Source organism: Artemia sp. Qi Xiang Cuo, chromosome 4, assembly GCF_049724085.1.
Source record: "Artemia sp. Qi Xiang Cuo chromosome 4, ASM4972408v1, whole genome shotgun sequence".
Lineage (NCBI taxonomy): Eukaryota > Metazoa > Arthropoda > Branchiopoda > Anostraca > Artemiidae > Artemia > Artemia sp. Qi Xiang Cuo.
The window spans coordinates 6,089,174-6,104,746 of NC_142797.1; the positions used below are offsets into that span (position 1 = coordinate 6,089,174).

The 15,573-nt window shown below is 30.6% G+C and overlaps 1 protein-coding gene across 1 annotated transcript in view; it reads right to left on the minus strand.

Moving 5' to 3' along the window:
• LOC148952719 (uncharacterized) overlaps window positions 1-15,573 on the minus strand; it is a 118,746-nt gene that overhangs the window by 8,474 nt on the left and 94,699 nt on the right. Inside the window, exon 8 of the mRNA XM_089087377.1 lies at window positions 28-181. Within this exon, the coding sequence (XP_088943503.1) occupies window positions 28-181 (154 nt within the window). The remainder of the gene's footprint in view (window positions 1-27; window positions 182-15,573) is intronic.

The window sequence follows — 15,573 nt, forward strand, 5'->3', positions numbered from 1 at the left end:
GTAAATGTTAAGTAACAAAGGAAATACCTGTATTAGATACTGGATAACGAAAGCTGGCGCCCTTGAGGTGCAGTTAACATCATGTATCAAAATATTTTGTTTCTGAGCAATGCCCGCGTGGATGAATTTATTAAATTCTGTGAAATATGGCCTAATATCTTCTTCTGCTGAATTCACAACACTGAAAAATAATTAGGGACAAATGAAAATTAGTGGAACTGTGAAGAAAAGTAAAGAACTTTGAATATTGTGCTGACTATTTGGATTGGTATATTGTGCTTTCGAATATTGTGATAGGAAAATAAATATTATCATTTCATTAGGGATATTTAAATGGATTGATTTAAGAGACTTATTAAGATGAACTATCTAGTTGAATCTTAAAGTTATTCTGGTGGCCATAAAAAAACCAAAGACAACAAAATAGAGCGTTTTTATCTCCCCCAATACCCATGCTAATTCTATTCGTGCCTGAAAAACCTAATTTTTAAATTTTTTTTCTTTCGTTCGTTTCAAAATATAAAGTTATTAAGGCGGTTTAAAATTTTTTCTGTGTTGCTACCCTGAAATGTGAACACTGATTAGCTAAATTTTTTAATAATTTAAACTAATAATATGTCAGTTTCCAAAGACAACAGCAACTTCAAAGGAAAGCATCTTGAACCCCTTGCTGGTCATGTTTTTTAGCTTATTTCTCTGAACTGCTTCTCCTATTTGTTATCTAAAAATTACTATTTTTTAAGAATTTTCTTTTGGTTGTTTACAAATTATGGAGATTTTTTTGGGTAGTATTACGTTTTGTCAGTGTTGCTACGTTCAAAATTTAAACGATAAGAATCTATTGGTTCTTTATGACAACTATAACTTCAATGGAAAGCTACACCTTCCTAAACTGTTTTGGGTTATGTGAATTTGGCTTAAAATTTTGCTGATTTTCAACCATGTTTTCATTTTTTGGTACCATAAAAATACATAGCTTTTGGGAGTTTTTTTTTTAAATTTGTTTATTAAAACTGAACATAAAATTTCTCCTAATGTTGAAAAATATTTGTGGTCGCGGAAGTTGCCGCTTAACCAATTAAATGAATCAGATATTATTTTCAATTTGAATTGGTACTTTAAATATTGCCCAAGGTATTTTGTTTAATCCTTAATATCTTGCCTGAACTAAATAGGATTCTTTCGTCTTATTTTAGTTTTAATCATTTATTGTCACTTTGTGTACAGAAACTTGAATTATTTTTGAAATATGTTTTTGCAAAGAAGATCGGCTCTTGAAACTTGGGAACATTTCTACTAAATTAAATTTATTTACAATATAAGGAACCTGGTATCTGATTGAGAATCTAGCTCTTTGTGATTTGATTGGGGGAAGGTGATATTTCTTGGAGTGGATGGGGTGGGCAGGAGAAAGGGTAGTCTCAATTATATTCAAATCACGGAATTGATTTGTTGAAGATTGGATATCATAATACCACTGCTGTATGCAGGTCTTTCAGTTGTTTGAGATATCAATGCTGAGTTTGTTTATAATGTGATTTTTTTCTTGATTTTTTTCGTCTTTTTTGTTATTTTTTGTGTTATTTTTAAAAACAATTGTTTTTCTTTTTTTCTCTAACTTAATTTTTTTTTCGCTTTTTTTTTATCCGTTGAGAAAGGCTGCCGGATGTGAGGCAGAAGTATTCGTTTTTTTTAATTAAAGGGTTATTTTGTTTATATTTTTTGTTCGCTGATTTGTTGAAATTAAAACCCATTTTTGTCGCTTAATTTTTAGTAAACACACATCAAAAGTTTGATAGAAATGATATGATTTCGATGCTTTTTTTCTTCCGAAATCATCTTTAGAAAGGCGTGTTCACAATTTCTTGCTGCTTTGCTTTTAATAAATTAATGGATAATAACAATTTATATTTCTAAATGTCTCGTTACTTTAAAGGCTCAGTTTGTACAAGAAATATTGCCAAGCACTTGTCCAACGGGTTGTATGGCAAGTCTCATGGGATAATATCAAAAGCGAATAGTCTTTACCGTAAAGTACCTAAAAAAAAAATAAGAATTGAATAAAAAAGTAAAAAACAATTGATAACAAGAAAAAATTTAATAAGTAAAAAAGTAAAAAGAGGTGAAGGGACAATCCACAACCAGTGGCACCCAGACTAGTTACAATATTTTCTTTTTATATGACCCGAAAACAAAAATTCTGCTTTTTAGCTTATGTATGTTATTTATCATTAAGCTCTTATTTCACCATATTGTCTCATTTCAGTAACGTTGATCATATCACAAATAGTCCTTAGCAACGAATGGGTAAATGAGGAAGCACCCGTTCTAAAAGTAACCGAAGCATGAAAAGATTTGTTACTTATGACAAAGAGTTAAACTTTAGTTTTTTGCGGTTGAAGGGGCAAAACAGGTACCTAAGTTAGGTAACGTATTTAATATATGCTAAACTTTACCCCAGTCCCGCTAATGAACAAATATATAGCCCAAATTTGTTTTTGAACAATTTTATTTTTATTATACATTGTTTTATTTAATTAGCATTAATCAAACTTGACCTATCGCGTGTTGCGCGGATACTAAACAAGTACCCAAGTCTCTATATAAAAAAAATACAAAAATTCGTATTTTCCTCTAAAAGAACGATCCCTGATTCGTGTTTGTCTATTTGTGTTTTTTTTTGCTTTTCTGTGGGCGGTCATGTCGAATTATATGGTCGTGGGCCACAGTGTGTCTCCCATTTTTAAAACAAAATTGCGTCACTGTAACTTTTTCAGATAATTTGTTAAACCACTTTGACCTGCCATAACGTAAAGAAAGAAACGATCAAAAATGGAATTTCTAAAGGCCAAACGAAAATACTGAAGAAACACACAAAGGGAGCATCTCGAGAGAATAACCGCCTCTCTTCTTAAGGGCGAACAAAATAATATAAACAAGGAAAATGCCGAAGAAAAAGACAAAAAACTAACGCGGAAATTCAACAAAACGAATTAAAAACCAGCCAAAAATTAAAGACAAATAATATTAAATAAAAGACAAAATTATAACAATTAAAATCAAGTACCTAACAACCATAAAGTGAGTCATTCACCAACATCCACGAATTGCACAAAATCTAACAATTCTGACCTACCATCGGTGGATACTAAAGAACAACGTTTTTGATTTTTTTATTCTTATAATTTTGTCTTGGCATCACTTCATATGGGGGCTGGATGTCAAGTGTATACATAAGGAAATAATAAGAAGCAATGTAGAAAAAAGTAATTTCTGCAAGAAGAGTGAGAATAATCTAAATTTCACCAATAGCTGATGTTAAATATAATTCTGTTTCAACTTATCAAATGTAGAAAAATTAACAACACCCAAAAAATATCTTTACATAGTTAAAATTATTATTATTACTTAGGGGTGAACCCCGGATTTTGGTGCAGAGAGAGGGGATTGGCTAAAATAACTGATGTTGCCCTAGTTCTGGCAATAAAAGATGTTCCGGGGTGCATCAAATTCGTCGTTGCGAAAATAAGTCAGCAGGGGAAGGGGTCCCACTCCCGTACGAAGTGACGTCACAGCCACAAACCCATTGAATACTAGCCGGAGTGACATCAGACCAAGTCCTAGGAACGTTAGCATTGAATTTACGTAATATGCTTATAGAACTAGGCAATATCGGTTTTGACACAATTTCATTTTATACAATTTCATAAGAATTCATGACAGAAAAATCAATAGGCTTCAAGGGAAGTTAGATATATCTGCGCATAGTTGTCGATACACAAAGAAACCTACAGTAATTACTTCTAGAAGATTCTTTTGGCAAAACCGATTGAGATATTTTAAGGGTTCTTTGGACAAAAAAGTTAGAATTTCTAGGTTGTGGTCTCTATAATATACAAGTTCCAATTTTCAATATAGAGGCTACATTAAGAGTTATAAATGTGTAAGAAAAAAGGTCATCAGAATGTCTTTCAGACCTCATCTTTCAGGAGTTAGAAAAGTGAACGGATTCAACATTCAATTCTGACACTTTCTTGATTAACATTATCTTTTAAAAGTTCCACATGACCTAAATGATTCCTGATTACGACTTCTAAAAATCACTAACCTTAGACACTTCCACTTCAACTGTTCATGCAAAAATCCAGTAATACAATCAATATTAAAAGAAAATCAAGGAAAAAGGTAGAATTTCTAGGTTGTAGTCACTATAATACACAAGCTCCAATTTTCAATATAGAGGCTCCATTAAGAGTTATAAATAGGTAGGAAAAAAGTTATCAGAACGTCATGTCAGACCTCATCTTTTGGGAGTTAGACAAGCGAACGGATTGAACATTCAATTCTGAAACTTTCTTGCTTAAAATTATCTTTTTAAAAGTTCTCATGACCTAAATGATTCCTGATTATGACTTCTAAAAATTACTGACCTTAGACATTTCCACTTCAACTGTCCTTGCAGACATACAGCTAAATATCAATATTAAAATAAACTTATCGCCATTTTCAGAAAATATGCATATCGAAAACAACTATTTTTAAACACTTTTACCGATCTGCTAATTTAACTGTGCAGAAAATGCAGTCTCGATCAACGAAATATAAACGTCCCATCGGGTCAAAGAGACATGAGGCTGTAAGGAATCTGAGATGTTACTCGTGCATGTAGATTATGAAGCCAAGATGGTTATATGCCCTTCTTTTTCAAAATTAGCTGGCGGAAATACTAAACAATGTAGGCGACTTATGAAAAAATTAACATTTTTTTAGGGAGTTGGGGGATGATCCGAGGGCTCATTGGGTACATTCCTATGCCCTTCTTTTTCAAAATTTGATTGTGGAAATATTAAACAATGTAGGCGACTTATGAAAACTTTAATATTTTCTTAGGGAGGTTGGGATGATCCAAGGACTCACTGGGTACATTCATATGCCCTTCTTTCTCAAAATTAGCTGATGGAATTATTAAATACTGTAGGCGACTTATGAAATTTTTGTTTTTATGGAGAGGTGGGGGGCGTGGGGTTGGGGATGGAGATCCGAAGGCTCATTGGGTACGTCATATTCAAAACGTTTTATTTCCAGGAAAAGGGACTAATGGATTTTTTTTTCATTTGCGTTTGTTTGCTTTTAAAACATGGCAACAATAAACCTCACGTCTCAATAAAGCTGTCGTAATAAAGCTGTCGTATTTAACGAATAGAATCAAAAATTGATAGAAGTTTTTTCTTTTTTTGTTTTATTTGACTTATTGAAATTCTTGACTTAATTCAAATTAAGTGAGTAAAACCGCCGCTTCGTGCAAAAATTCAACGAACTAATTTTTTCGCAGCCTAAAAGTGAAAATACTTTTAAAAGAGTATATTACTGAAATTGTGGAAACAAACAGAATTGAAAAAACAAGGTGGTCATTTTTTACCTAGCAACAGATAATACTCTTCAACAAGAGTGATAGTAGGAGCTTCATCTGGAGGAAATAAACTTCCATATCTTCCACCCCCTTTAGGTTGAGAATTTAGCTAAAATATTCTAAAATGTGGACATTAATTGGAAGAAAGGGGGAGGTGATGTATTTTCGGTCTCTTAGAAATGAATGGAAATTATATTCCAAGGTAAAACCTCACATGGAGGCACAATTTCGAGACTAAGAGTCAAAAATCAACAATATTTTTCAAACAGTTGGTGGCAGATTAAAGGTTATTAATTAAGTGTAAATATCAAAGACGTAAGAAAAAAAATTAAAATAATATATATCCAAGTAGAAGGTGGAGCCACTTGTGGAATATCGCCTGTGATGATTCAAAAGACACTATGCGACAGTTTGTCAGACTGAGATTTATAGTTTATTCCCTTAAACCGTCAAGTTTTTTATGCGTTCTATTGTCTTTTAAGGATGTTTAAAAGTTTTTGCTCTTTCCTAAATGCGCTATATCTGTAAACTGGAGTAATTTTTGACACTTTGAGATAGTCCATCTGAAACGCATGTAACTATATATTGGAATTTTTATATATAAATTTGTATCTGGATGCTTATAGAACCCTCCCTGGTGCTAACAATTATTCATTTCTAACAGTCGGAAATTTTCAAATGGATTTGAACCATCAAGGATCGCAACCACTTTTTTCAACTTTTTATTTTTACATGTCCTAGAGTGACATAAAACATACTTAAAACATAAAAAAATTACATTTAATATTTTCCAAATTCAAAAAAAAGTTCCACTTTAATTCTAAGTTTTCTCAGAGAAGTGAAGAAAAGTTCAAGTTCTCTTCCGAGCTTTCTCAATGATAAGAAATAAGTTACATATCAATTCTATTTTTTTCCGAAGAAAATAAAAAGGTTCCACTTTAGTTCTGATTTTTCTCGAAGAGATAAAAAAATTTAAACTTCTGTTCTAAATTTATCGTTAAAGATAGAAAAAAGTTATACTTTGATTTTGAAGATTCGCCAGGAAGATAAATAGTTTAACTTTAATTCTGAGTTTTCTCAAAGAAGTGTAAAAATGTCCAAGTTCTCTTCTGAAGATAAAAAGTTCCACTTTAATTCTGAGTTTTCTCAATAAAGTAAAGAAAAGTTCAAGTTCTTTTCTGAATTTTCTCAAATAAAAAAGTAATTTACGGATCAATTCTGTTTTTTTCCAATGAAAATAAAAAGGTTCCACTTCAGTTCTGATTTTTGTCAAAGAGGTGAAAAAAAATTGAAAGTTCTGTTCCAAATATTTCGTAGAAGATACAAAAAGTTTTGATTGTGAATATTTGCCATAAAAATAAAGAGTTCCATTTTAATTTTCGGTTTTCTCAACGAGGTGAAGAAAAGTTCAATTTCTCCTCTGAAAATTTCACAATGAAAACAAAAATGTTACAGTTCAATTCTAATTTTCTCCGAAGAGAATAAACAAAATAAAAAAAGATTCCACTTCAGTTCCTAATTTTTTCAAAGACATAAAAAATTTTAAGTTCTGTTCTAAATTTTTCTGTTGAAGATAGAAAAAGTCATACTTTGATTGTGAATATTCTTCATCAAGACAAAACGTTCTACTTTAATTCGGAGTTTTTTCAATCAAGCAAGGAAAAGTTCAAGTTCTCTTCTGAATTTTCTCAAAGAACAAAATTTATAGATCAATTCTAATTTATTTAAAAAAATAAAACGTTTCCACTTCATTTCTGAATTTTCTCAAAGAAGTGTAAAAATATCCAAGTTCTCTTCTGAAGCTAAAAAGTTTCTCTATAATTCTTAGTTTTCTCAATAAAGTGAAGGTTCAAGTTCTCTTCTGAATTTTCTCAAATTAAAAAATAAGTTACGGATCAATTCTGATTTTTTCCAATGAAAATAAAAAGGTTCCACTTCAGTTTTGATTTTTCTCAAAGAGGGGAAAAAAAATTGAAAGTTCTTTCCCAAATTTTTCGTAGAAGGTACAAAAAAGTTATACTTTGATTCTGAATATTCGCCATAAAAATAAAGAGTTCCATTTTCATTTTGAGTTTTCTCAAAGAAGTGAAGAAAAGTTCAAGTTCTCCTCTGAAAATTTCATAATGAAAAGAAAAAAAAGTTACAGTTCAATTCTAATTTTCTCCGAAGAAAATAAATAAAATAAAAAAAGGTTCCACTTCAGTTCCTAATTTTTTCAAAGACAAAAGATATTTAAAGTTCTGTTCTAAATTTTTCTGTTGAAGATAGAAAAAAGTCATACTTTGATTGTGAATATTCTTCATCAAGATAAAAAATTCTACTTTAATCCGGAGTTTTTTCAATCTGGGAAAGAAAAGTTCAAGTTCTCTTCTGAATTTTCTCAAAGAAAAACAAGTTATAGATCAATTCCAATCTGTTCAAAAAAAATAAAAAGTGTCCTCTTCATTTTTGAATTTTCTCAAAGAGGTGAAAAAATTTGAAAGTTCTCTTCTAGATTTACCTTAGAAGATGGAAAAATTTATAATTCGATTCTGAATATTCTCCATGAATAGAGATAGGGCCCACTTTAGTTCTGAGTATTCTCGAAGAAGTGAATGAAGTTCAAGTTCTTTTCTGAATTAAACCCCACCAAGAGAAAAAAGTTCCACTTTAATTCTGAGTTTCTCAACGAAGTGAAGAAAAGTTTATGTTCTCTTCTGAAATTTTCTCAAAGAAAAGACAAAAGGTACAGTTCAATTCTAACTTTTTTCCAAAGAAAATAAAAAGCTTCCATTTCAGTTCTTAATTTTCTCAAAGACATAAAAAATTTAAAGTTCTGTTCTAAATATTTCCATAGAGGATAGAAAAAAGTTATACTTTGATTGTGAATATTCGCCATGAAGATAAAAAGTTCCACTTTAATTCTAAATTTTCTCAACGAAGTGAAGAAAAGTTCAAGCTCTTTTCTGAATTTTCTCAATGGAAAGCAATAAGTTACAGATCAATTCTAATTTTTTCAAAGAAAATAAAAAGGTTCCACTTCAGTTCTGATTTTTTTCAAAGAGATGAAAAAATTTCAAGTTCGGTTCCAAATTTTTCACAGAAGATATAAAAGTTATACTTTGATTGTGAATATTCGCCACGAAGATAAAGAGTTCTACTTTAATCCTTAATTTTGTCAAAGAAGAGCAAAAAGGTTAAAGTTCTCTTCTTAAGAGAAACAAGTTCCACTTTAATTCTGAGTTTTCTCAACGAAGTGAAGAAAAGTTCAAGTTCTCTTCTGAATTTTGCTCAAAGAAAACAAAAGAGTTACAGTTTAATTCTAATTTTTCCGAAGGAAAAAAATGCTTCCACTTCAGTTCTTAATTTTCTCAAAGACGTAAAAAAATTTAAAGTTCTGTTCTAAATTTTTCTGTAGAAGATAGAAAAAAGTTATACTTTGATTGTGAATATTCGCCATAAAAATAAAGAGTTCCATTTTAATTTTCAGTTTTTTAAAAGAAGTGAAGAAAAGTTCAAGTTCTCCTCTGAAAATTTCACAATGAAAAGACAAAATTTACAGTTCAATTCTAATTTTCTCCGAAGAAAATAAACAAAACAAAAAAAAGGTTCCACTTCAGTTCCTAATTTTTTCAAAGACATAAAAAATTTAAAGTTCTGTTCTAAATTTTTCTGTTGAAGATAGAAAAAAGCCATACTTTGATTGTGAATACTCTTCATCAAGATAAAAAGTTATACTTTAATTCGGAGTTTTTTCAATCAAGGAAAGAAAAGTTCAAGTTCTCTTCTGAATTTTCTCAAGGAAACAAAGTTATAGATCAATTCTAATTTATTAAAAAAAAAGTTTCCACTTCATTTCTGAATTTTCTCAAAGAAGTGCAAAAATGTTCAAGTCCTCTTTAGAAGATAAAAAGTTCCACTTTAATTCGGAATTTTCTCAATAAAGTGAAGAAAAGTTCAAGTTCTCTTCTGAATTTTCTCAAATTAAAAAAAAAGTTACGGACCAATTCTGATTTTTTCCAATGAAAATAAAAAGCTTCCACTTCAGTTCTTAATTTTATCAAAGACGTAAAAAAATTTAAAGTTCTGTTCTAAATTTTTCAGTAGAAGATAGAAAAAAGTTATACTTTAATTGTGAATATTCGCCATGAAGATAAACAGTTCCACTTTAATTCTGAGTTTTCCAAAAGAATTGCAGAAATGGTCAAGTTCTCTTCTGAAAATAAAAAGTTCCACTTTAATTCTAATTTTTCTCAATAAAGTGAAGAAAAGTTCAAGTTATCTTCTGAATTTTCTCAAAAAAATAATAATTTACAGATCAATTCTAATTTTTTCAAGAGAAAATAAAAAGGCTCCATCTCAGTTCTGATTTTTCTCAAAGAGGTGAACAAAATTTAAAGTTCTGTTCTAAATTTATCGTAAAAGATAGACAAAGTTACACTTTGATTGTGAATATTTGCCGTGAAGAGAAAGAGTTCCACTTTAATTCTGAGTTTTCTCAAAGAAGTGTTAAATTGTTCATGTTCTCTTCTGAATTTTTTTAAAGAAGAGAAAAAAAAGTTAGTTAAATTCTGAATTTTACCAAAGAAGGAAAAAAAGTTCCACTTCAGTTCTGAATTTTTAAGACATGAAAAAAATTTAAAAGTTCTGTTCTAAATTTCTCCGTAGAAGATAGAAAAGAAGTTACAGTTGAATTCTGAATATTCTCCATGAAGATATAAAAAGTTCAACTTTAAATCTGAATTTTCTCAACGAAGTGAAGAAAAATTCATGTTCTCTTCTGAAATATGCTCAAAGAAAAGAATAAAGTTACATTTCAATTCTAATTTTTCCGAAGAATAAAAAAGCTTCCACTTCAGTTCTTAATTTTCTCAAAGACATAAAACAATTTAAAGTTCTGTTCTGAATTTTTCCGTAGAAGATAGAAAAAAGTTATACTTTGGTTGTGAATATTCTCCATTAAGATAAAAAGTTCCACTTTAATTATGAATTTTCCAAAAGAAGTGCAAAAATGTTCAAGTTCTCTTCTGAAAATAAAAAGTTCCACTTTAATTCTGATTTTTATCAAAAAAGTGAAGAAAACTTCAAGTTTTTTTTTCTGAATTTTCTAAAAGAAAAAAATAATTTACAGATCAATTCTAATTTTTTCAAGAGAAAATAAACAGGTTCCATTTCAGTTCTGATTTTTCTCAAAGAGGTGAAAAAAATTTAAGGTTCTGTTCTAAATTTATCGTAAAAGATAGACAAAGTTACACTTTGATTGTGAATATTCACCGTGAAGATAAAGAGTTCCACTTTAATTCTGAGTTTTCTCAAAGAAGTGCAAAAATGTTCAAGTTCTCTTCTGAATTTTTTTAATGAAGAAAAAAAGTTAGTTCAATTCTGAATTTTACCAAAGAAGAAAAGAAAGTTCTACTTCAGTTCTGAATTTTTGAGACATGAAAAGAATTTAAATGTTCTGTTCTAAATTTCTCCGAAGAAGATAGAAAAGAAGTTACAGTTGAATTCTGAATATTCTCTACGAAGATATAAAAAGTTCCAGATTAATTCTGAGTTTTCTCAGAGAAGTGAAGAAAAGTTCAAGTTCTCTTCTGAAGATAAATAGTTCCACTTTTAGTTCTGAGTTTTCTCGAAGAAGTGGAGAAAACATCAAGTTCTCTTCTGAATTTTTTTAAATAAAAAAAAAGTTACAGTTCAACTAAATTTTCCATAGAAGTTAGAAAAAAGTTTTAAATCAATTCTGAATTTTTCCCCAAGAAGAGAAAAAGTTCTGCTTTAATTCTGTATTTTCTCAAAGAAGTGAAGAAAAGTTCAAATTCTCTTCTGAATGTTTCCCAAAGAAGTGAAAATGTTTCAATTTGATTCTGAGTTTTCAAAACGAAGTGAAGAAAAGTTTGAGTTCTCTTCTGAATTTTCTCAAAGAAAAAAAAAGTTATAGTTCAATTCTAATTTTTTCCAAAGAAAATAAAAAATCTCAGACTTTTAATAAACATTCTAAGCGTTTGACATGCTAGCGTATCCTAAAAATAATGGAAAAATAACAAAGTAATGCAAAAAATATTTTTATTGAAATACCGACATGCAGATTATTAACATTATAATATATTACATACGTTATTACACATTATTAATATTATTGAGCAACTTTTGACATTTTGAGTCTGTTGCATGAAATAAATCATCATGTTCTCTCTTGACACTAGAGTTACCCTCTTCTCTTAGTTCATAACCAGTAGAATAATCATTATTCAATTTTGAGTCATGCGCAATTTTTACTGGGTGTCACCTACAGGTTCAATACACGGTCCATCTTTGGTATTATTTGATTCATTGACTCTATGATCATTGGTAGTAATAATGTAGATTTTTGCTTTATTTCCCATTAATTTATCTTCATATTCATTATTGATATTCTCTGCCAATGCCCTTTTTATTTTTCCAGCGAGTTCATTGTCTATTATCACATTATTTTTACAGAGCTAACAGTTCTGGCACGTAGAAAATATATTATTTATGATATTAGTGCAGCAGTATGCATGTCATCTATTTCCTTTTGCTGTCATTTGAATGCTAATACCGGAAAGATGACGATAAGATCTATCAACGGGTAACATGTTACCAGAACCATTAGCTTGAAGTTGACCCTTTTCATCAACTATTGTTTTTATGTTGGCATTCTCTTTGAGTACTAACTTCTCTGGAAATGATACTTTCACATATCCACCATTTGCATGTTGGAAATTCTTGGGTACTCCAAAAGAGTTTAACTCCTCACTGTCATGACAACGTAAGCATACACTCCCAATAATATCTCCACTACTACTTCCTTCATAGTTCAACTATATATCTTTGTCAGCATTCAAGGCAATGAAGATTTTAGCATGTGTACACACTTTCCTCGAATAATTCGTTTTCACTTTCTTTTTTTTAAATATGATGCAGGTGTTTATAGCTCCAATGTGTGCAATTACTGATTCAATACATGCAATAAACTAGGTAGCTTTCGTAACCTACCATAGAGAACCACTGGGAAAGCCGCTTTGCGTGTAAGAGCAAGCAAGCATAGAGTACGATTTGTACAGCCGCAAGCATATTGTATATCATTTTAAGATTCGTAAAAAAAAGTTGAATATTTTTCTAAGTCCAAAAATTCCGTCCAAAAAAAAGGTTAGACTGGTTATAGATGACAGCACACCCACAAAGACACACAGTCATAGTCAGAGAGACATGCAAAAATTTAGGTTAATTTAGGTTCACTTAGAGTGGTGCACCATTCTAAGTGTGAGTGGTGCGCCACTAAATTAACCTAACTTTTTGCATATCTCTCTCTCACTATGAAATACTGTCTGTTGCGGGTGTGCTGCCAACTATAGCAAGTCTATCTTTTTTTGGACTGAATTTTTTGGTCTTACAAAAATATTCAGCTTTTTTTACGAATAATAAAATGACATAAAATAAGCTTGTGGCTGTACCAATCGTACTCTATGCTTGCTCTTACATACGAAGCGGTCTTCCCAGTGGTACTCTATGGCAGTTTATCAAGACTATCTAGTTTATCGCATGTAATAAATCAATAATTTTCGCACATTGGAGGGATAAACACCTGCATCATATTTAAAAAAAAGTGAAAATGAATTATTCGAGGAAAGTTTGTACACATTAAAAAGTCATCTGTGCCTTGAGCACCAACACGGAGGCATGTTTAATCAAAGAAACAAGTACTAGCGGAGATTAAATTGGGAATATATACTTTCTTCGTCGTGATATTGAGAAGTTAAATTTTTTAAGAGTACCAGAGAAGTATCAACCTGCAAATGATGGATATGTGAAAGTATCATTCCCAGAGAAATTAGTACTCAGAGAGAATGCCAACATAAAGATAATAGTTGATGAAGAGGGGCAACTTCTAGTTAATGGTTCTGGTAGCATGTTACCCGTTGATAGATCTTATCGTCATCTTTCTGGTGTTAGCATTCAAATGAAAGCAAAGGGAAATAGAAGACATGCATACTGCTGCGCTAATATTCTAAACCATATCTTGTCTACGTGCCAGGACTGTTTCCTATGTAAAAATAATATGATAATGAACAATGAGATTGCTGGCAAAATAAAAAAGGCATTGGTAGACAATAGAGATAATGAATATTATGTTAAATTGAAGGAAAATAAAGAACAAATGAATATTAATACTACCAATTATAATATAGTCAAGGAGTCCAATAATATCTAAGATGGACCGTGTATTTAACCTGCAGGTGACACCCCAGTAAAAATTATGCATGATTCAAAATGGAATAATGATTATTGTACTGGATATGAGCTTAGAGAAGAGGGTAACTCTAGTGTCAAGAGAGAACATGATGAATTATTTCATGCAACAGATTCAAAATGTCCAAAGTTGTTCAATAATATTAATAACGTGTAATAACGTATCTAACTTATGTTTATATTAATATTCTACATGTCGCTATTTCAATAAAAATATTTTATGCATTACTTTGTTTTGTTTCCAATATTTTTAGGATACGCTAGCAAGTCAATCGCTTAAAACGTGTATTAAAAAGTCTGAGATTTTTATTTTCTCTGGAAAAAATTCGAATTGGACTATAGCTTTTTTCTTTTCATTGAGAAAGTTCAGAAGAGAACTTGAACTTTTCTTCACTTCGTTTTGAAAACTCAGAATTAAAGTGGAACATTTTCTTTTCTTTGGGAAAACATTCAGAAGAGAACTTGAAATTTTCTTCACTTCTCTGAGAAAATGCAGGATTAAAGCAGGACCTTTTCTCTTCTTGGGGAAAAAATTCAGAAGTATAACTTTTTTCTAACTTCTATGGAAAAATTTAGAGATGAACTGTAACTTCTTTTTCTTTGAGAAAATTCAGAAAAAAAGTCGAACTTTTCTTCAATTTATTGAGAAAACTCAAAACTGAAGTGGAACTCTTTATCTTCATGGCGAATATTCACAATCAAAGTATAAATTTTTCTATCTACTATGAAAAATTTGGAACAGAACATTAAATTGTTTCATCTCTTTGAGAAAAATCAGAACAGAAGAGGAACCTTTTTATTTTCTTTGGAAAAAATTGGAATTGATCTGTAACTTATTTCTTTTCATTGAGAAAATTCAGAAGAGAACTTGAACTTTTCTTTGTTTCTTTTGAAAATTTAGAATTAAAGTGGAACTTTTTATCTTCATGGAGAATATTCACAATCAAAGTATAACTTTTTTCTATCTTCTACGAAGAAATTTAGAACAGAACTTTTAAATTTTTTTCATGTCTCAAAAATTCAGAACTGAAGTAGAACTTTTTTCTCTTCTTTGGTAAAATTCAGAATTGAGCAAGCTTTTTCTCTTCTTTAAGGAAATTCAATAGAGAAATTGAATATTTTAGCAGTTTTTTGCTAAAACTCAGAATTAAAGTGGAACTCTTTATCTTCATCGTGAATATTTACAATCATAGTATAACTTTATTCTATCTTTTACGAGAATTGAATCTTGATTGAGAGTTCGTTGTGTTAACACCTTGCTTTTGGATATTAACTTTTTAATAAAGTAAGGTTTCAACCTGTGTGATTCCCTAGAGAGATTTATAATCGGCTTATTTTATTTATTTGCTATTGACATTTTTTCTGCTTGAACTTAAACTCCCTTGGGATTTAGTTACTTAGTAAGTACTGAGATTCAGACAAAAAGATTTAATTACCTTAGAGGATTGTACTATTTGTGCATAGCAGCGATACTGATAACATATATTAGGCAATAAGCAGAAGAGGGGAGGGTTCCTTTCGCAAGCGCCGTATGTACCTGCCGGTATTTAGTTACCCTTAAATTGCGGGGAATTGGTGAGCGGGTCCCGACGCTTTCCTTGTTCCTAGTTTTGTGTGATTCAGTGGAAATTGGCTGTTTTTTGTGAAAGTAATGACTGAAAAGCTGGTATTCAACCCAGTTCTGAACTTTTTGAGCAGATCACTCACTGAAGGGGTGAAATTCGATCAGATTGTGAAAAGCGCAGTAAACTATGTCGAACATGATGCAATCATAAAAGCTAAAAAGACCCTTCACAGCGAGTTGGACATTCAAAGCCGGATGGTTTCGTATGCCAAAGATGAGGACAACATTACTGATATGTGCAAGTCACTAGTCTCTGTGGCAAAGCAAAATGTCCCGATCCTTAAATTTGTGA